The sequence below is a fragment of the Micromys minutus genome, assembly GCF_963924665.1.
Source record: "Micromys minutus genome assembly, chromosome: 4".
NCBI lineage: Eukaryota > Metazoa > Chordata > Mammalia > Rodentia > Muridae > Micromys > Micromys minutus.
Genome location: NC_137973.1, coordinates 84,520,071 through 84,541,876, shown reverse-complemented (window position 1 = coordinate 84,541,876; position 21,806 = coordinate 84,520,071). Strand labels below are relative to the sequence as shown.

Sequence of the window (21,806 nt, the reverse complement as noted above, 5' to 3'; positions counted from 1 at the left end):
GCCCCTGTGGGCGGGACCGCAGGCCCCATTGCCGGCTGTCCCGCGGTGGTCGGAGCCAGCAGAGCGAGGAGTCATCATGGCAGCGGCGCTCCGCAGAGGCCTCAGGGTGAGCGGGTGGCGGGGCGGGATCGGGAGGGTCGGCCCTTCGCGACCGGGGGAGGGCGGGAGCCTGCGGGCATCCCCACCGCGCTGCCTTCGGCTCCCTCTCTCTCACCTCGGGCCGCTGACCGCTGCAGGCGTGGTCCTGTGGACCTGCTGCGCCCTAGGTCAAGGGGCTCTTCTCTCCCTCAGCCTCCGTTCCCGAACTCTGTCGGAACCCGGTGTCAGAACCCTGCTGGGGTTGGGGGGGCACTTCCAGAAAACTTTGTCCCATCCCCGGAAGGCATCGGTGTGTTGTTCTGTAGCTACGGTGTGAACAGGTGTTAGGATCCAAACAGGCTGAACCTGGGTGTGTGCACAAAACACATTTCATTCTACCCGAAGGAGAGGGAAGTGGGCTAATCGCGACAGGTGTAGTACGCCTGTGGTTTGGTGACGTACAGGCACCCTTCCAAAAAAACAAAAGGAAGATCCTACCGAAGAACTTTCTTATGGAGTTTGTCTTCTAAACGTTGTACCCTCCAGAGTTTTGTTTTCTGAGCTCAGTTTTAGCCACTAGTTGACTTAAATATTAGCGATGTATTCGTATAAGACTCCACTTATCCCACCTAAAACTGGGCTGGAGTTGCTTTTGGTCTCGAAATCTGTAGTTTTAGAATTTACAGCAACTGTTGTTGCATTGGTTGACCGCCGCTCTCCCTCACACCGGCCATTAGACAACAGGCTCTGAAAGCAGAAACTGAAGGGGGTTTTACGTGATTTTTAATTCTGCCCACAGAACTGAAGGTTTCTTTGTGCCTCTCAGGACAGGTGAAGGGAAGTGTAACCCCATAACGATTCAGAAAGTGCATATTCTTTTATCCTGTTTTCCACACTGCTCTAAAACCGGGACTCTTCTAATCGATTGGTTACTTAGTTGTGCTGTGGCTGCAGACCCGAAGGCTGAAGTTAGTGTTGTTTCCTCATGGGGATTCGTTGTTGGCAGAGAGCCAGGAATAGTAAACGCCGTACTCTTCCAACTTTAGAATTTCAGAACGTCATATTTATTGTTTCTTTATATCGGGTCCCATTTTGTAGTCCAGGGTGGTCCAGAGCTCACAGCTCTCCCTCGGCCTCCCAAGGACTGCTGCTGTCAAGCTATCTTATTTAATAATCCCCAGTTATCCTCCAGGATTAGTGAGCCACATTTTCCAGGTGCGAATACAAATTGAGGACTTGGAACTGTTCCCAGACAGGTGTCTGCAAAACTTAAACTCTGTTGCAATGCTAACTTCTTACCCCATCCTGGTTTTTTTTTTTATTGTTTCTAAGCTGTCTATACACAGAGACACATGTGCACACACGCATACACAGACACGTGTGTTCACATACATACAAACACACACAGACACGCACACACATCTGCTCATCCTTCTGCACAAGCAATGAGCAGGCTATCTAGCTGAGTGACTAGTGTCAGTAAATGAGGAGCCCAGGCTTTCCACTACACTGTGGAAGTGCAGCTGACCAGTTTTATAGAGTGATCTCCATCTAATGTCAGAAGTAGAGGCAGAAGAATTGAGATCCCAAGGCTATCCTGGATTCCACAGTGGGCTTGGAGGCTATCCTGAACTACTTCAAAAGAACTTGTGCTAACAGAAACACACAAACCGAATTATTAGGGCCTACAGTGGTGTGGCACATGCCTTTAACCCTACACTTAGGAGGTAGAGGTAGCTCTCTGGGAGTTCAAGGCCAGCCTCGTCTACAAAGTAAGTTTCCAAGTCAGCCACAGCTACACCCTGAGACTTATCTTAAAAACAAGACAGCAGCATCAAACACTACTTGGACACACACACACACACACACACACACACACACGTGCATGCACAAAGAAAGAGAGAAAGACAGACTGAGCAACTTACAGAATTTTTTTTTTTTGTAAATTACTGCTCTTGTGGAGGGCCCAAGTTTGCTTCCCAGCACTGAGATTGGGTGACTCAGAACTGTGTAATTCCAGCTCCAGGGACTCCTGTGCATTCCACACATATATGTAGATCCCAAATTGAAAATAGAACATAAAATTTAATATTTCCTTTATTGATAGGCATCATGCTAGCTTATAATTGACATTTGGATTATGACTTATTTAGTACTGACTTGAAAAACAGAGCTCTTAAAACAAAACAAAACAAAAAACCCAGAACTCTTGAATAAAAGCCTAGCCATGAAGACTCTGCGCTCACTTTGGACGGTCAGTATAACACTTGTCTGTGCGCTGGTGTGTCTGTACGGAGCTCTGAGTACATAAAGGGGTGAGTGAGTTATCTCATCCCACCACACGGGTTCCAGAGCTCACACTCAGGTCACTGGTCTATACAGTAAGCACCTCAGTGGCCTAGCCAGTGTTCTTGCGTTTGGTTGATCTCTAAGTAATCAGATTTATCATATCTATGATTGTATTTTTTCTAGGTCCTGAGAAGTGTTTCTCATTTCGAGTGTCGAGCACAACATGCGAAAGCCTCTCTCAAGCAGGAGCCCAGATTAGGGTTTAGTTTCGGTATGTGTTCCACTCTCTGGCTTGGAGATGTGCCTGGGATGTGTTTGTGAGCCTTACGCCTGTTGATGAGCAGAGCAGTCACCACCCGTGGGTGGCTTGCGGTCCCTCACATCTGCTGAACAGCATCGCCTTCCTCTGCATACTCTCCGGAATATTCTCCTGTTCTCTGGCGTCTCTATAATAGTCGTCCTCTTTCCGCAAGTAGATATATGAATGGCCCAAGTAAATGAACATTTATGAATTGTCTTTAACATACTTCCTTTGTCTTTGGGGACAGTCTCACTATACAGCTCTGGCTGGCTGGAGTTCTAAGTAGAGAGACAAGCAGGCCCGGGATTCAGCAAGATCTGCCCCCTCTCCCTCCCTAGTGCTGAGATTAAAAATGTGAGCAACCTGGCTCAACAACTATTTCTCTAGATACTTCTTGGTTCAGTGATGTAACAATTTTTAAAAATGGTCTACTCCATCTGAGCTGCAGTTTGATGCTATTATATGACGTTCTCAGACCTGAGACCAGGGAGCAATGTGCTTTTAGAGGGAAAGAAGCTAGATTTTTCTTTCCTTTTTATAAAATGAAACAGTCCAGGCTAAAAATGTGAAATAAATCCTGGTTTTGGTGTCCCTCACCCCTAAAGAGTTTTTACTTCAAATTGTTACCTTGCCTCCAGCTAGGAAAACCATTTTCTCTGTTCCCTTGATCTCTGAGAAGTTACAGGGCTGAGCTGGTTAACATGCACACCGTGCCCTTGGTAGTCTGAAAGCTTCTAAGTTTATTGGATTTATTTGAGTATACTGGAGTGAAAACACACACACATACATACACGCATATTACAAGAATTTTCAAATGGCATAAGGTTGGCAGGTTGAGTTGGTGGGCATTTGAAAGTAGTGGCCTTTACTCTCAACTACTCTCTGCTTTTTACGTATGAATTCCTACGTGCTTGTTAACGGTATCAAGAATCTGACAAGCCACTGAGTGCCAGAGGGTGAAGCGGGTAGTGGTGTTCAGGAGTTAGTTTGTGCGCTCTGACAAAAATTCAGGTTACAAGAAGGGCCCTTGAGACAGAGGCAGGCAGATCTCTGAGCTCAAGGCCCCACTGATTTACAGAGCAAGTTCCAGGACAGCCAAGGCTACACAGAGAATCAGAGAGGACCAGTCAGTCTGGTTCTGACGGATAAAGTAGGTATAGAGTGTGCAGTCGGATATCTTCTCGATTGCTGAGTTTATGAAAGCAGTTTCCCAACAAATAATAATAGGGTAGACGCCTTTCTTTCTGCCCCTGAACTCACATGTAACCTTGACAGGAATTATCTCCAGTCTATGAAGTGAGGTTGTGATTCTGAAAACCCCGGCACAAAGCCCTAGGATCCTTGTCTACTGAGTCATCACACGAGACCTGGGGAGCCACCTCCTCTCTCTGCCTTGTCCCCTGCTCTTTTTCTCCCTGTTTTCTTTTTCCTTTGTACTTACTTTTAGTAGTGTTATACCATAGAAAACGGTGTGTCAGTCCCTTAAAGGAAGGCTGTGCTTTTGCCTGGTGTCTGGCTGTGTGGGTTACTGAGGGACGAGCACGGGGTTCAGCCATTCCTTAGCCCCCGTGTCAGAACCCTGAGAGTCTTGATCTGTCTTTCACACTTTGCCTCCCGGTCCTGTGCACATGAGAACTGTAGTCATAGATTACTTTCCTAAAGACAGGGTCTCACTGTGCATCTCCATCTGGCCTGGAACTCACTGTGTAGACCAGGCTGGCCTTGAACCCACAGAGATCCTCCTGCCTTTGTGGTCTGAGTGCTGGATATAAGCATGTATACCCACTGGCTTTTCTTCTAAGAGTTGGTTCTTAGTCCGATTGCCTGAAATATCCAATACCACATCAACACTCCCTCACTCTTGTGTGGGGGATGGGATCCGGGCCTCACAAAGGCTCGAGAGGCAAGCCCTCCACCAGTGAGTTCGTTTTTTATATCGATGCACTCGCATTGAAACACTAGATAGCACGGGTCTACAAAAATGCAATTAGCAATCTACATTTAGCCCAGGGGTTGGACAACATCGCTGTTTCCTCCCTTTAACAGCTACCTAGTGCTATTTTGCATAAACACATTGTTTTAATATTGCCTGTTACTAATACAGAGGGTTTTATGTGCCTGTTATTATTTTGGAGCAATTTCTTATTGCTTTTACCACTTCATTTGTGGGAACTTATATTCCTAAATTTATTGAGGTTTAAAAGAAGAGTGAAATTTAAATTATGGTGTTGATGCTCTTACATAAGTCTCCGGAACAAGTTTTATTACTATATGCTGACCAAGTACGTCTTGTGTCTTTAGACTGCTTCCTGGGGTCGGAAGCATATCTTATGATAAATACAAACCTCCACAGAACAGCTTCATGGACCTTGTTTCTTCTGCTTGGTGTCCTCTTTTTGATGTTCTCAAAATAATGTCCCCGTAGAGTTGACGGAACAGCAGAAAGAGTTTCAAGCAACTGCTCGGAAGTTTGCCAGAGAGGAGATAATGCCAGTCGCCCCGGAGTACGATAAAAGCGGTGAAGTAGGTACCACCTTGCAGGGGGAGGTCTTAGGCCATTATGGCAGGGTGTCACCAGCTGGATTCAGGTACAGTGGAACTGTCGTTTTTCCTTTCAGTACCCATTCCCCCTCATCAAAAGAGCCTGGGAACTTGGGTTGATCAACACACACATTCCAGAGAGTTGCGGTAAGCCTCCTATATGTTTGGTCCTAAAGTTAAAAACCGAAAACTCTCATTCTCTAAAATGTTGTTGCCGGTCGGTGGTTTTCCACCTTTGTGTCCCTGTTTCGGCAGCGTATTACCGCCTGCTTGGGAGAGCCTGGTCCTCAGCCCTGAGTGCAGGCATTTTCCCTGTGTCACCCGGTTTTGACTTTATTGAGTTGCTCTTCTGTGATAACGCCCTTTGTATACTCTGATGCCGTAGGTGGTCTTGGCCTGGGAACTTTCGATGCTTGCTTAATTACCGAAGAGTTGGCGTATGGGTGTACAGGGGTGCAAACGGCCATTGAAGCAAATTCCTTGGGGGTAAGTTACTAAAATAATAGTTTACCATGGGGCTAGTGGGATGGCTCAGTGGGTAAAGACACCCCATGGTCTGAGTTCCACCTCTGGGGCCTGTGTGATGGGACAGGGACGGCGGATGCCCCCGAGGTGTCATTTGGCCTCCAGAAGTCAGCCATAGCATGTGCACACATCCACGTACACACGTGTGTGCATATGTACAAATCAGTAAGATTACCATTTAACAAATGCTAATCACCTACCTGGGCAGTTCATGAGAGACCAGCAGTGAAGTTGGGTTAGTCTCTGTAAGAACTGGAAGGAAGGCTGGCTAGCCGGCCTGGAGTTATGATTGCATAGTTTGATCATGTGGTTCTGTCGATCCGGTACTGTGCTGGGAATGTACTGAACAGTGTCTAGAAGGCCTGCCCCTACAGACATGTCACACATCCTAAGTTTAATCCGTGGTCATATTAATGTGTGTCTTCTTGCATGTTAGAGCAAATGCCAACTGCTTACGTTGACTCCTTTACGGGAGGCGGGCAGTTCTTTCTTATTCGTTGAACTGTGTTTCTGAACCTACGTAACTAATTTAAATACCTTGCCGTTTGAATGTTAATTTTCCTTGGTAGCAAATGCCTGTGATTATTGCTGGGAATGATCAACAGAAAAAGAAGTACCTGGGGAGGATGACAGAGCAGCCAATGATGTGTGTGAGTATGTTCTATGGGACTTGGCTCCTATCTCCCAGTGAATGGGCCGGGAGCTCTGCTGTTCAGTCTGCATGTGTTCATTGGACTGCATGCCCAAAACAGAAGTCAGCAGACACGTACGTACGTGGACTGTCCAGAGGGTGTCTTAGTTTCCTGCTTGTTTCCACAAGGGAGGATGCATTTGTTTCTGGATTCCAAAATGGCGTTGAGCTTGTCCTGCAGCTGGCTTTCAGAGAGTGGTGTCTGTTAATGGCGTTGAGCTTGTCCTGCAGCCGGCTTTCAGAGAGTGGTGTCTGTTAATGGCGTTGAGCTTGTCCTGCAGCTGGCTTTCAGAGAGTGGTGTCTGCTGAACAGAACAGCAGGACCTCCCTCCTGCAGCTGCAGACCTGAGCAGTCATTGGGTATATTTGTTTGTCTGCAGCCCAGGCTGTCCCTCAGCTTCCCCGAGAGAAACTGCTTCAGCTGTGATTTAAAATGTATCTCTGGCTAGGCACGTGGTGCACACCTTTAATCCCAGCACTTGGGAGCCTGGGAGGATCTGACTAGCTTTGAACTCACTGGGTAGCCAAGATGACCTTGAGCTCTTATTCCGCCTGCTCCCACCTTCCTAGTGCTGGGATCACAGACCTGTGCTACCACGCATAACTCAGTCTGTGGAATGCCCAGTTATCTGGTGCCTGGGATTGAACCAGACCCTCGTGTATGCTAAGCTATGTTCCAAGCCTGTCTTGTGCTTCATCCTCAGCACATGCAGAGAATCCTCCTGCAGACAATACATAGCTACAGAATATCCCTCGTTTTTGAGATTTGACTTACACATCATCTTATGGAAACTGGTTTCTCAAGTCCTGATGTTTTAACACCCACACTTAATATGGTTACCCTGTACTCTGTGAAAAATCTCAAGGTGGGCTGCCTTTCAGCTCTGGTTTTCCCATCTGGTTTTATAGACTACTACATAGTAAATATTCAGTGAACATTCAAATAAATCAACATATATATTAAGTTCAATTTAATGAACTTGTTTGAATATTCCTAATATCTTAATATTTTCTGTAGTTTATTGGTATGCTATGTCTAGTTTTAAGTTGAGTTAAAATGTTTTTAAATAGTAAATGTTTTAACATTTGAGCAATTTATTTGGTTTTCTAAGAACATTTTAATTCTAGATATTCATTTATCACACTGCCTTCAAAGATAAAATGCGGGAACTAGCATAGCTCACTGGTAGAACACTTGCTTAGCATACTTGAGAACCTGGGATCTATCCCAGAACCTCAAAACAAACAAACAAACAAAATACCGCCAGATATTCTCAGTTTAATAATTAACATTTAATGTTTCCTTGTGTCTGTATAACCAAGGCCTACTGCGTGACAGAGCCCTCAGCAGGCTCTGATGTGGCGGGCATTAAGACCAAAGCAGAGAAGAAGGGTGACGAGTACATTATCAACGGCCAGAAGATGTGGATAACCAACGGGGGAAAGGCCAACTGGTAGACCTCTTTATTACCTTGCCTTCAGCCACGTCTCCCTTTCTTCTTTTATTACCAAGCCTTCTCAGCTAAAGCAAGCTGTAGTTTTAAAACTGGAAGGTCCATAGGAGATTATAAATAACTCAGTGACTCATGAACTATGTTAAGACCTTGAGCTATTTCTTCCAGATTAGTTTCAGAAACCTAAAGTGTAAAGTGCAATAAAAATAGCTAATCTCACTGACTCTGTCAGGTAGGCTTAGTCCCCGTGCAGAGTCAGCAACACCATCACTTCCTCGCTCGAAGGAAACCAGAGGCCTCAGTAGGGTGCTGTTCTGATTCTCAGCGGGCTTGTCATTCTGGGGATTGAACCTAGAGCTCTGTGTGTGCCGGGAAGCCCTGCTCTATGATGCTGTCCCCTGTAGAGACATTCTTACTGTGTCAGGGGGCTGGGCGTGTAACTCAGCGGTTACAGTGCTTGCCGAGTATGCCCATGTCACGTTGTGCTGGGTTTGACCCCCAGCATCATGTAAACATTTTACAAGAGCAAACCGTACATGGTGAGGTACACCTCTGCTTCCACCACTTGGACCAAAGGTGATCAGGAAGGTCAAGGTTATCTTCAGCTTCGTAGCAACTTCAAGCCAGCCTGGGCTACATGGGACCATCTCAAAAAAAAATAAGACACAAACAACAGCCTATACCAAAAGAGGGCAGTATTTGAGTACTTGATGTTAGCAAAATCTAAAACTTCCAAATGCATAGATACAAACAGTGATAAAATGTCCCATTAAACATGAGAAATAGAGGCTTTTAAGAAAACGACTTGACCGTTAGGAAAGAAAGTTTAATAGACAACTATGAGTTTGGTGGGAAAGCGATGTGGGGTGGAGATGCACCTCAGTGGTGATTTCAGGCTGAGAGAACAGCGTACAGGCTGGCCAGGAGTAAGGACAGTCAAGGCAAGGACAGTCCAGATGCTGCTCCGTGATCTGTCACAGAGCAAGCCTCTGAGACGTGGGTAGATACATTCTCTGTGCCAAGTTTGAGTAAGCTCAGAACTTTACTTTTGAAATGCTGTTTCATAGAAAGGAGAACAGAGCTGGGTGTTGTGGCACATGCCTTGATCCCCAGAGCTTGGGAAACAGGTAGGGATATCTAAACTTAAATGTCAGTATAGGCGATGCTGAGAGACTCAAAGACAGACAGACAGACTGATTAATAGATAACAGGTGGATAGACTGATGGACAGGTGATAGATGAAAGAGATAGACAGACTCTCTTGACCTTTTAACTAAGATCAAATGGAACAGCCTTGCATGGTTATTTCAGGAAGGAGGTTTAGAATTAATGAATGAAAGTTAGAAAAAAGTGTTAGCCCCAGCTCATTGTAAGGACAGTCTTTCCAATAATAGAGCCCATCTGTGTTGTGTTGGAAAATAGTTTTTACTCATTAATGTGGGTACATGACAGAGACGTCTTAGGAGTAGCCTTGGGGTGTCGTAGTCACTGCCCCATAGCTGTGAGGAGACACCACGACCAAGGCAACTCAGGAGAGAATGTATTAAGTTGGAGGCTTGCTTACGGTTTTAGAGGGTTGGTCTATGACCATCATGATGAGAAGCAGACAAGAATGGTGCTGGGGCACTGGCTGAGTGCTTTATGTCTTAATCCTCCATCAGCAGGCAGAGACTGACAGACGGACAGACTGACTTGACAGACAGACTGGGCCTGGTGTGGGCTTTTGAAACTTCAGAGCCCATTCCCACACTTTCAACAGCAAGGCCAACCCACCAATTAGGCCACACCTTCTAATCCTTCTCAAACAGTTCTACACCCTGGTGACTATACAGTCAAATATATAAGCCTATGAGGCCTTCCCATTCAAACTGCCATACGAGATTAGGGTAGTAATTTTCCTGGACTGGAAAAAAAAAATATCTGGTTTGTTTGGTTTTGGACAGTTTCACTCTGTAGCACAGGCTGGCCTGAAAATTACCATGGAGCATAGGTTGGCCTCAGACTTATGATGGTCTTTCTGTCTTAGCCTCCCAAATGCTAGGATCACAGGTGTGAGCCAGCACAGTTGGTGCTGAAAGAGTTCTGCTGTATCAGCACATCTATGCAATGCACATTGTGGGAAATCATCCCACCTTGGTGAACTGTGAGGCTCACAAATTGACCGCTCACCTCACACAGGCATAAAAACTGGGAGCAGGAATGGCAGGATCATTTAGTATACTCACATCTGCAAGGAATGAGGACATAGAGAAGCCACCAGAACTGAGCAAGCTAAGATATAATAATGCAAGTCAATTTTACAGTTTTCAGAACTGGCTATAATTCTTTCCGGAAAAAGACAAGTTTAGCAACTCGTGAAATTAGAAAATAATTTTCTGGTTTTTACTATTACCAAATAAAAACATAGTCAATGATAAACTGATAAATTATTGGATTATTTTTTAGCCTTAACATAAATTCATTGCTTAAGGAAGGATCGATCTCTCACTCTTGATACTAAAAATGACACTTAAGCTCACTATAGACTCTACCTCTAAGCTGTATGGCTTTTTATCTTTTTGTAAAGATTCTCAAAAAAAAAAAAATACTGTATCAGGATATATGGGAAGCTGTTTTGGATATGGGGGTTCAAAACAAGAACTTGTTTTCTCTTTTCTCCCCTTCCTCATGCTTCTTCTAAATCTTTGTGGGAAATGTCTTTATGTGGGAAAACCTAATAATCCAGGTATGCTGGCTGTACGGCCCTCACAGAGTCCCGTCTGTGTCCTATGAAACATGAGACTGGCCCCGAGAGGAGCAGTCCAGTTCCCACATAGGCAAACATTACTTCCATACTCTCTTTGCGGAAGGAACGTTTACTAATAGCTCATATTCCCACCCCCCCAAACTCAAATCCCCACATTAGTGGAGAAGCAGATGGTTGGGTTAGTCTGGCCACACAGTAAAATCTGGGCAAGTTAAAAAACCCATCAGATTCTCCGTTTCCTCTCCTGTTAGGCGGGGCGGTCGCTAAGGTGGGTGACGTGTTGTTCACCATCCTCACCCACCACTGTGTTTGTGCTCTAGGTATTTTTTGTTGGCTCGTTCTAACCCAGACCCTAAAGTTCCTGCTAGTAAAGCCTTTACTGGATTCATTGTGGAGGCCGACACCCCGGGAATACATATTGGAAAAAAGGTAAACTGCTTCTCAGTAAGGGTTACTTCCGTATGTACAATGTCAACTGTAGATCTCAAGGTTCTTGTTTCCTTTAGTGAAGCTTCTAAGTTGGAACAAAAAAAATCTAGCTGTGTCTTGATGATATCGGGGACATAGTTTACATGTCACTGAAAAATCTTGCAAGTCACTTTGGAAGATGGGCCCTTTGTGCAGAACACTTTCACGCAGCTGTAGAGGTGTAGGTGTGGACGTAGCCAGGCTGCCTTGGCTGCCGCCTCATGGGAGATCATATCACTCCTTCCTCCTTCCTGGAGGACCTGCACAGGCTTTGCTTAGAACAGGCAAAGCCATATGACATGACTGGATTACTTCATGATCCCTTGAAAGCATGTGAGGATGTCAATCAATGTCATTTGGGCGTGGAGCTGGACGAAAGTGTCAGATAAGGCATTGGCATATCAGAACACCCAATCTGAAGGCGGGCAGGAAGTTTAAAAGGAAGGACAGAAATGGTGTAAGTTGTGCTGGCGAGAGCTCACAAGCACCGCCTGGGATTATAACAGACTGAGATGCCTTTGCAAAGCCGAGTTCTCTGACAGAACTCTGAATGGTGAGGGATGTCACATCTCTGGGACAGGAGGGCCTGTGGCAACCAAACCAGATCTGAAGATTACTTGAGCAAATTGTCTTCATCCCCTACGTAGGAAGGTTTTAGCTGGTCAGATGTTGGAGTTGAAACTGGAAAAACAAAGTTTAATTGTTACGTAAAATAAAACAGGTTTCTAAGGCAACATTTGGTGTTTGTAAGATATTCCGTGGGGTCCAGATCTCTTTAGAAATGTGTTGCTTGACTGTGTAAAATGTATATAACTTCTGCCAGGCATGGTAGTGTGTCCCTTTAGTCCCAGTACTGCAGAGTCTGAGGCAGGAGGATCACAAATTCTAAGGCAGTATTGACAGTGTACTGATTGTCTCAAAAAAGGGGGGAACAAGGGGACAGGGACAGGACTTCTCGTTTAGGTGATGGAAGTCTAAAGGCTGTTTACTCCAGCCTGCTCTGACTACAGAAACCAAGACCCAAAAAACTAATTCACTGACAGCCACAAAGGTAGAAGCCAACCTGAGATCAGTGATCCTGTGACCTTTACTAATAGACTTTCGGAATTTCACTGTCCCCCATAGAGACAGTTTCTGGCAGACTCAGGCCAATCCCGGCTGTCTCTGCTAACTGGAAGGACCCTCGGGGCAGTAGCAACCTGGTGTGATAACCGTTGTTGTCTCAATGTTTCTAATCTCTTCCTCACTTAGGAAAACCCCAACTGAATCAGTACTTACTACTGAACACACTGTACACCGGGTGCTGATAACAATCTATCCCCGGGGACGTACTTTCTAGTGAGTGAGTGGAGATGCTTTTTTAATTAGCTACTTAGCCTCCTAAAAAAATATTCTTTTGAACAAATGGCCATTTGCAAATCTGTGAGATTCAGGTTACCAAAATGTATTGCATCCTAGAAAATTGTGTGCTTTGAGATAAGTCTAAAATGCTTTTTGGGTTTTGTGTTTTGAATTTATTTGAGACAGGGTCTCACTATGTAGCACTGGCTGTCCTGGACTTACTATGTAGACCAGGCTGACCTTGAACTCAGAGATCCACCTGCCTGTGCCTCCACAGCACTGGGATTATAGGCGTGTGTCACCACACCTGACCTCATTCTGTCTCTGACCTGTTTCTATGAGCCAGGTTTTATTATTATAAATATATATATAAGCATTGCATGTAAAAGATCCAGTATTATGCACAGTTTCCAGGATCCGCTGAACATCTTGGAGCATACTTCTCATAGGGTGACTACGTAAAGAGCCGGAGTTGGGGAAGGACTAGCAAGGTAGCTTAGTAAAGGCACTTCCTGTCAGTCCTGAGTTCTAGTCCAGATCCCGCATGGTGGGAGGACAGAAGCAACTCCCACAAGATATCCCTTGAAGTCTACACATGTCCCATGCCAGGCTCAGGCTCCCTGCAACATAAAAAGTAAAGACATCCCCCCAAAAAATAATGGGAGAGCAAAATCCATATTTTGCTCAGTAGAGTGTTTCGCTGAAGATTACAGGCTCTAAGATTGCTTGCAAAATGACTTGAAAGACAGACATGGCTTTCAGACACCAACAAAGTCTAGTTGTGTAGAACTTTAGGTTAGTGCTGTTTTCAGTTTGCAGAATACTGTTTTTGATTGGGGCCGGCACATATTTCTAGAAAGATCCATATTAGAAGCCTGTGAGGCTTTGCGGTCCCGGGATCTCTTGGACAGCTCAGCTCTGCCTTTATAGTCCTGGGAAGCTATGGAAGATAGGCAGAGCTGAGTGTTTGGACCTAGGTAGCTGCACAAGGCCCACAGGAGTGACTGACCCAGCAGTGCTGTAACTCCTAAGTGTTCCTAATTCAGTCTTCTCCCCAGGAACTAAACATGGGCCAGCGATGCTCCGACACCAGAGGAATTACCTTCGAAGATGTCAGAGTGCCTAAAGAAAATGTGTTACTTGGTGAAGGAGCGGGTTTCAAGATCGCAATGGGGGCTTTTGATAGAACCAGACCTCCGGTAAGCCACTTGTCTTTGCGGGGCCTGATTGTTTGTGCTTTTCAATGAGTAGGTTTACTTTAAACATTGTCTGTGCAAGGTCTTTTTTATTTTTATTCTTTTAATTATCCCTTTCTATTGGATATTCTCTGTATTTACATTTCAAATGTTATCCCCTTCCATTCCCCCCTCCCTCCCTTTGCTTCCATGAAGGTGCTCCCTCTCCCAACCACCCTGTCCTACCTCAGCGCCTTGGCATTCCCCTACACTGGGAAAATGAGCCTTCCCTGGACCAAAGGCGTCTTTTTTACTTTTTAGTGTCTGCTTTTGTTTTAGTAACGGTGGAGAGGAGATTGTTGCTTGTCCTGTGTGTAGTTCATCTTCTTTTGCTGCCCAGTACAGAAACAAATGTAGTAGATGCTAGAGTTCCAGAAAGTTCACCCCTAAGTTGATCATGCCTGTTGATTGTGGATCACTTGGCGTGAGTATATGGAAGTCTCCCTTGTTAAACAGCAATGACCTCACTGGGCTGTGAGCCTGGCCTCACAGCTGGCTTATCGATCGATTGATTGACTGATCGATTGACAGGTTGACTGACTGATTGATTGGTTGATTGACTGATTGATTGACAGGTTGATTGATTGATTGATTGATTGATCGATTGACAGGTTGACTGATTGATTGATTGATTGATTGATTGACTGATTGCATGGCAATAGGGATAAACTCAGGCTCTACTGAAAGCCAAGCATGCCCTCCACCGCTGAGCTGCATTCCCAGCCCTGCCGTTACCCGTAATTCAGAAATAAGCCCAAGTGCTGTCCTCCCCGCCCCAGTGACAGCACTTCCTGTCTGCGTAGCCCTTTACTGAGAATCAAGCCATAAGCTGTGTGGCTTGATGACCACATGACCTTTTGCTTCCTATGCTGCTCATGTCCTAGGTGGCAGCAGGCGCTGTCGGGCTAGCCCAGAGAGCTCTGGATGAAGCGACAAAGTATGCCCTGGACAGGAAGACATTCGGAAAGCTGCTAGTGGAGGTAATCCCCCTGTGTGTGCGCGTGCTCACTCGCTCATGGTGAGTGCACATGTTCGACATGTGTGTGGAGCGCAGGGACCACCTTGGTGTACTGCGGCTCTTGGCTTTTCTGTTTTGTTTTGTTGACACACTCTCCCACTGGCCTGGAGCTTGCAGTTGGGTTAGGTGAGCTCAAGGTGGCCTCTCTGCCTGTCTCTGCTTGCGTGTGGGTTCCTGGGATCTGAACTCGGGTCCCCACGCTCGCGTGGCCATCATTTCCCTGCCAGCCACCTACCCAGCTCTCGAGGTGATCTTAGCACTGTGCTTGCTTTGTTGATTTATCTCTAAAGAACAAAATAGTGTTCTCTGTTTTGTTGGGAAGATGATTCTAAGGGTTCATCACTATGGCCTGAGAGCAGAGTTTCTTTTGGCTGTGTCGCTGACAGTCGCTCTGTAAACTGTTAAGAAAAAGATATTTACTACACGCCTTCCGTATAACTGATACTCTGCTATGTGTTTTAATATGTGTTCTCAGTACATGTTTTTGGTAGCCCAGGCTGGCCTGACACTCACTGCCATCCACCCGTCGCTGCCTCCTGAGTGCTGGGGTGACGTGCGCTCTGTCGTAAAATGGGCACCAGCCAGCCTGGCTTCATGATGATCTCTGTTGGCCGTTAGAGACTTTTTCACTTCCTCTTCGGTAAAGTGGGAACGGTGGAAAGTGACTGACTCCCTGTCCGGTTTCATCTGATGCCTTAGCTCTGAGCTTTCTGGGTATTTTCTCTCTAGCCGTCACTTCTGCATGTAGTTCCATGCCTATTCAGTGGTCAGTGTTTCCTGTCATCTCTGGCTTTATGCTTTCTTCAAATATGCTCCTTCTTTTCTCTCAAAGTCCACTAAGTTCCCCCCTGATGTGAGTGAAGCATCTCTTCATCCCACACCGTGACGCTTCCAGCACACACTAACCTCCCAGCATTACCTCGCACATGGTGTGTTGACGGCGGCCCCTTACTCTCTCCAGAAGCTGTTATGTGTGGGATAGAGTTGATAATTACTTATCTACAGATTCTGCCCTTTATATGGAAAAGAGCTCGGCAGTTTCCACTCTCAGGAACATTTACTTTGGATATAAGTTATTCATCACAGAACAAACACAAGAACACAGAGAAACATGAAATTTAAGTCCCCAAATGAAACCTATAAGGCGGATTTTACCAAAATCAAAGGGAGAGGGGCTACCACATGTTGAACATGTTGCAGAGAACAACTCTGATGAGTTACATCAGCAATCAGTAAAAGCACCTACTTTGGACCCATATAATAAAAGCTATTCCTAGGTCTGGCAGGATGGCTCAGTGGTTAATAGTACTGGCTGCTCCTCTAGAAGACCAGGGTTCAGGTCCTTCCCAGAACCCATGTGGCAGCTCAGAACTGTCTGTAACTCCATTTCCAGGGGACCCACTACACCAGGTATGCATGTGGTGCATGTATCTGGGTAGGCAGAATACCCATACACATAAAATAAATAAATCTTAAAAAAAGAAAGCTAGTCAAAGATATGATCTGTGTCACACTTACCCTTCGTCTCAGCATTGTGCAGAAGTAACGCAAACATTGATGATCCATAGAAGAGAGACAAGCAGCTACAAAAAGTATGAAAATTCTTTATGCACAGAGACAGCTGTGTACAATTTACTGAGAAGAAAAGTAGAAGGAAGACCTGCTAGGCCAGCATGTGTGTAAAAACGGGAGACATTTGCGTTCCGGTGTGTGAACTTCCTCTGGCCAGACATGGTGGCCTGTGCCGTTAGTCCCAGCACTCAGGAAGCCAGGGCAGCTGAGCCCAGGTTGAGACCAACCTGGTCTACATAGGGAGTTCCAAGACATCCAGGGCCACCTTGTATGGAAAAAATAATTGAGCTAGAGAGGCGACTCTGTGGTGAGGAGCATGTGATGCTCTTGCAAAGGCCCTGGGCTGTTACCTGCACCCACATAGCTGCTCACAGCCCTCTGTAACTTCAGTTCTAATAACTCTGAGCGATGCCCTCTCTGCGCGCTGAGGGCGCTGTGTGCGCATGGTGTACATGGATGCACACAAGTAAAATAACACATAAGATAAATGAATCTTTGAAATTAATCCCAAGTCTGAAATCACAGCACTCAGCAGGCTGGGACAGGAAGGGTCTTAGGCAGCTTGGACTATGTAACAGAATCCTATTAAAAAATAAAAATATAAACAACAAGCTGTGTATACGGTTCCAGCATTCAAGAGGCTGAAGCAGGAGGATTGCTCTGACTTCAAGGCCTGAGATACTTAGCATGACCTTGCTTCAAACAAAATCCTTGAAAGAGTCCTTGGCTTAGAGGAATGGACACAGTTGAGATAAAAACAGGGAGGGTGGGGCTGAGGAATTAAGAGTGCTTGTTGCTCTTACACCCGTCAGAGCTCTGGCCCCAGCAGCCACATCAAGTGTCTCACAGTGGTCAGTCTGTAAATCCAGTTCCAGATCTGCATCCTCTTCAGGAACCTACACGCATGTACATACCTACATGCTATATACTTGCACACACATGTGCATGCTATACACAGGGACACACACATGTGCATGCTATACACATGCACAAACAAAGTAAAACATGAAGAAACAGGGCATGTGTCACTCTATGGAGAAGTGCCTACCTCAAGCATCTTGTCACACTCATTCACAAGCAGTGTAGCCAGGCTTATGTGTGAGACCTGTGAAACCAGTGGCTGGCTGGTTTGAGATACGAGTTTGGTTTGCGTTAGTCTGTGTTCCATTGTGGAAGTCACGCTTTTTGTAAAACTTCAAATACCATTTTCTTGTTAGTCACCGCACAAACCCAGTTTCCAACGATCTTAATGTTCTCAGATACCTACTAGACCCTTTTTAATCTGTCATTTTAAGGCACATGGCCTGTTTTTATAGTAAAATGTCTTATTACAGTGATATCAAGCAAAATACTAAAAAAATCTATAATTCTATCGCTCAGATTTGTAGCAAATATTTTACCTTGTTATTTCTTTGACCGTGTTTCTCTAGAGTGGTCATCATACTGTTTGAAAAGTCCGTGGAAGAATGTATAGTAAACATCATATAACAATGTATGGTGAATGTCCTTCTATCCTATAACCCATGTTGAGGGTATCAGGCATGACACAGCTCTTCCCATCTCTTACAGGATGTGTTGGTTTTTATCTCCCATTTGATATGACAAGGACAGGAAGCATCTTGTCTTTTCTGACAGGTTTCTGTGCTATTTTTTTATATGTAGGTAACAGCTCTGGTTAAAGGCCCCAGCAGGGCAGAACTCAATAGAACAAGCTGGAAGTCCCAGCTACTCTGGAGGCTGAAGGTCACAAGTGTGATGTCTGCCTGGGCCAGCACAGCAGGATCAACAAAACAGTCAAGGACAAAAGTCAGAAGCTAAGACAGGAACTACATAGTCTGGGGAGGTCTCTGAAGTAAACAGGAGGTGGGCCCCAAGTTCAGTTTCCGCTATTGGGCAAGACTGTGTCTTAAAAAATAGAAGAGGCCAGGGGAGGCTGTATGTGCCTTTAATCCCAGCACTCAGGAGGCAAAGGTAGGCAGATCTCTGAGTTCAAGGCCAGCCTGGTTTACAGAATGAGTTCCAGGACAGCCAAAGCTAAAGCCAGAAATCCTGTCTTGAAAAACAAAGAAAGGAAGGAAGGAAGGAAAGAAGGAAGGAAGGAAGGAAGGAAGGAAGGAAGGAAGGAAAGAAAGAAAGAAAGAAAGAAAGAAAGAAAGAAAGAAAGAAAGAAAGAAAATATGCAGGTCTCTTTGGTGCATGCCTTTAATTCCAGCACTTGGGCAGAGGCAGGCAAATCTCTGGAGTTTGAGGCCAGCCTGGTCTACAACAGGATTCCACAACAGCCAAGGCTATGCAGAGACGGTCTGTCTCAAAAAGTCCAAAAGAAAAAAAAATAGTTTGAGTCAACTTGTGGTACTGAAACAGGTGACAAGATGGGGCACTTGGCCAATCTGGCGAGGTCTGTGTCGCTCGGTAGGTCCGTACCGATTGTCCTCATCTTACCATTAGGGGAAGCTGGGTATAACTTTTCTGCAAGTCCACAATGAGTGCAAAATAAAATGTAAAAGTTTTAAGAAAAAAAAAATTACAATTTTTTGAAGTGCATTTTAACTGTTTCCCCTTTAATTCTAGCACCAAGGAGTTTCATTTCTGCTCGCAGAAATGGCGATGAAAGTTGAGCTGGCTCGACTCAGTTACCAGCGAGCAGCTTGGGAGGTGGACAACGGTCACCGGAACACATACTACGCCTCTATCGCAAAGGCCTACGCTGGAGATATTGCCAACCAGTTAGCTACGGATGCTGTGCAGATTTTCGGGGGCTATGGGTTCAACACAGAATACCCTGTGGAGAAGCTGATGAGGGACGCCAAGATCTATCAGGTGAGCTCTAACACTTTGGACCAGCAGAATGGCTCAGAGGGTAGAGCCACTTGCTACCGACAACCCCAACAACCTGAGCTGGGTCCCTAGAATCCACATGGCCATAGAAGAGAACTGACTCCCAACCGTTGATTTGTAAGCTCCATAGGAATGTGAAAACAATTCGATAAAGTAAACAATAGTTATCAACCGGTATGGCTCCGGTTTTGTAACTAATCAACGCATAGAATGTTGTTTTCTTTTTAAGATTTTTTAATTTTATTTATCCGAATACACTTTAGCTGTCTTCAGACACACCACTAGAGGGCATCAGATCTCATTACAGATGGCTGTGAGCCACCATGTGGTTGCTGGGAATTGAACTCAGGACCTCTGGGAGAGCAGCCAGTGCTCTAACCGCTGAGCCATCTCTCCAGCCCAGCCCAACTTCTCTTGATTAATTGAAACTGTATTTACATCAAAAGCCTTGTGTTCTTGAGAATGGATACTCGACTCTGAAATTAAATTGGCTGTTAGCAAAAGGATAACTTCATTTTAAAAAATGAAAATATACATGTTCTCCATTGTGAGTTAGTTACAGTCTGTGCTTTCTTAATGCCCCACCTTGTTCTGCACACCCCTAGCGAATTTTCATACAGCAGAAAGCCTTGTGTCTTTAGCCCGACAGAAGAAAAGCCTGCCAACTGTAACATTATCAACGCTAAAGACTTTGGGGCCGGAGAGACACAGCTCGGCAGTTAAGAGCACTGGCAACTTTCACAGAGGACCTGGGTTTGATTTTTAGCACCCACATGGCGACTCATAACCCTCTACAACAGCAGTTCCAGGGTATCTGAGACCCACAGGCACCAAACATGCATGTGGTGCACATCCATACATGTGGGCCAAACATTCACATACATAATCGCCGTGAGTTTGAAGCTGGCCTGGAATATAGAACAAGTTCCAGGACAGCCAGAGTTTCACTTACATGTGTATATTTATATTTTATGTATACATTTAATATATAATATATATTATGTTATTATATATTGTATGAAATTTACATGATTACATGATATATGATATACCATATAGTGTCTACTATACATGTTAATATTTTATATATACAGTATATATAACTATGTTTTATATGTTATACTAATATACTATATTATTACTATATAATGCTGTATATTTATTGATTGTTATTAGGTAGAAATTATATGTAATATATGTAGTAGTAATAGAATAGCATGTAATATGTAATTATATATCATATATATAATAACATTTCAGTTTGGTGCTACAGTAGAGCTGAGACATCAGGTGAATGCAGACGTTTAAACAACTTTGTGTTTTTCTTTCAGATTTATGAAGGCACTGCACAAATTCAGAGGCTGATCATAGCTCGTGAGCACATCGCAAAGTTTAAAAATTAACAGGAATTATTACTGAACGCTGCTTCACCCTCATGTAACTAAGCTCAAAGCACTGTTGCTGCTTCAGGGGAAAGGGCTTTACTGTCTTCCCAGGGAAATGAGGTAAAGGACGAGTTTGAGGTCTATGCAATGGTTTCCCACGCGGAGGGTACCTCTGTTGAGCTCCATGGTGACCCTCTCTAGACAGGTTTGGTTTTCGGAACAATGTGAGGTCCTTAGCCCCACATTGTGTTAATTTGCTCTTCGACCCTTAAGATGAAGAAATACCCTGGAGTTTTAATATTCATTCAAGTGACAGGAAAGGTGGCTTGTCAAGAAAGAACTCAGGGTTCTGATACGTACACTGAGAAATGTGGTAGATTTGGACCCATCAGACTGTGAAGTAACCGTTTTTTCTGTGCTGAACTGCTAATTTTATGATTTTGATTACATTTGCTTTGTTTTGCACAAAAGAACAAAAAAGTTTGTATGTATTTTCTCCCATTATAAAACTAAAAATTTTCTGGAAAATCTTAATACTGAACCAGCATCTTATTTGTCTTGTTTAAAATAATTCAATAAAGCTAATGCTAACTTACTTTTCTATGGCTCTTCAGGTTTGTACAAACCCTTAGGCTGCTGTACACAGTTGTGTCTCACACATAGGACTTTAGAAAGGAACTGAACTGAAACAAACTGTGTGCAGTGTGTGCTGTCCTAGGCTGTGTCTGTGCAGTGTGTGCTGTCCTAGGCTGTGTCTGTGTGCTGTCCTAGGCTGTGTGCAGTGTGCTGTCCTAGGCTGTGTCTGTGTGCAGTGTGTGTCTGTGCAGTGTGTGCTGTGTGCAGTGTGTGCTGTCCTAGGCTGTGTGCAGTGTGTGTTTGTGCAGTGTGTGCTGTCCTAGGCTGTGTCTGTGTGCAGTGTGTGTCTGTGCAGTGTGTGTTTGTGCAGTGTGTGCTGTCCTAGGCTGTGTCTGTGTGCAGTGTGTGTCTGTGCAGTGTGTGCTGTCCTAGGCTGTGTCTGTGCAGTGTTATCTGATCTTACCATTGAAGATCACTGAAATAACAGCCACAGCTGTGAGGTTAGTATAAACACTACAGAGATGAACTAAGCTAAGGGATGTTTTCTGGTTCTCTGTTCCTTGATGTCACCCTTCATTCTGACAGACTATGACTGAAACACATGCCAAAACAAACACTATGTTGCTTTTATCAGAGTTTTTTGTTTTTTGTTTTTGTTTTTGTTTTTATCATAGCATCAGAGAAACAACCAGCACACTGCACACATTCTGGGTCCTCACACTACCCACACTCTGTCTAACAAAGCTTA

General features: G+C 44.8%; 1 protein-coding gene across 1 annotated transcript; it reads left to right on the top strand.

Annotated features, from left to right (window-relative positions):
• On the top strand, positions 1-21,077 carry ACADM (acyl-CoA dehydrogenase medium chain). The gene is made up of 12 exons (XM_080915233.1): positions 1-106; positions 2,551-2,638; positions 5,094-5,191; positions 5,287-5,356; positions 5,595-5,695; positions 6,304-6,384; positions 7,749-7,879; positions 10,946-11,054; positions 13,493-13,633; positions 14,554-14,649; positions 18,831-19,079; positions 20,429-21,077. Exons 1-12 carry the CDS (start codon positions 77-79, stop codon positions 20,498-20,500), a joined length of 1,266 nt encoding a protein of 421 aa, XP_080771359.1. The 5' UTR covers positions 1-76; the 3' UTR covers positions 20,501-21,077.
• The last annotated feature ends 729 nt before the right edge of the window (positions 21,078-21,806 follow it).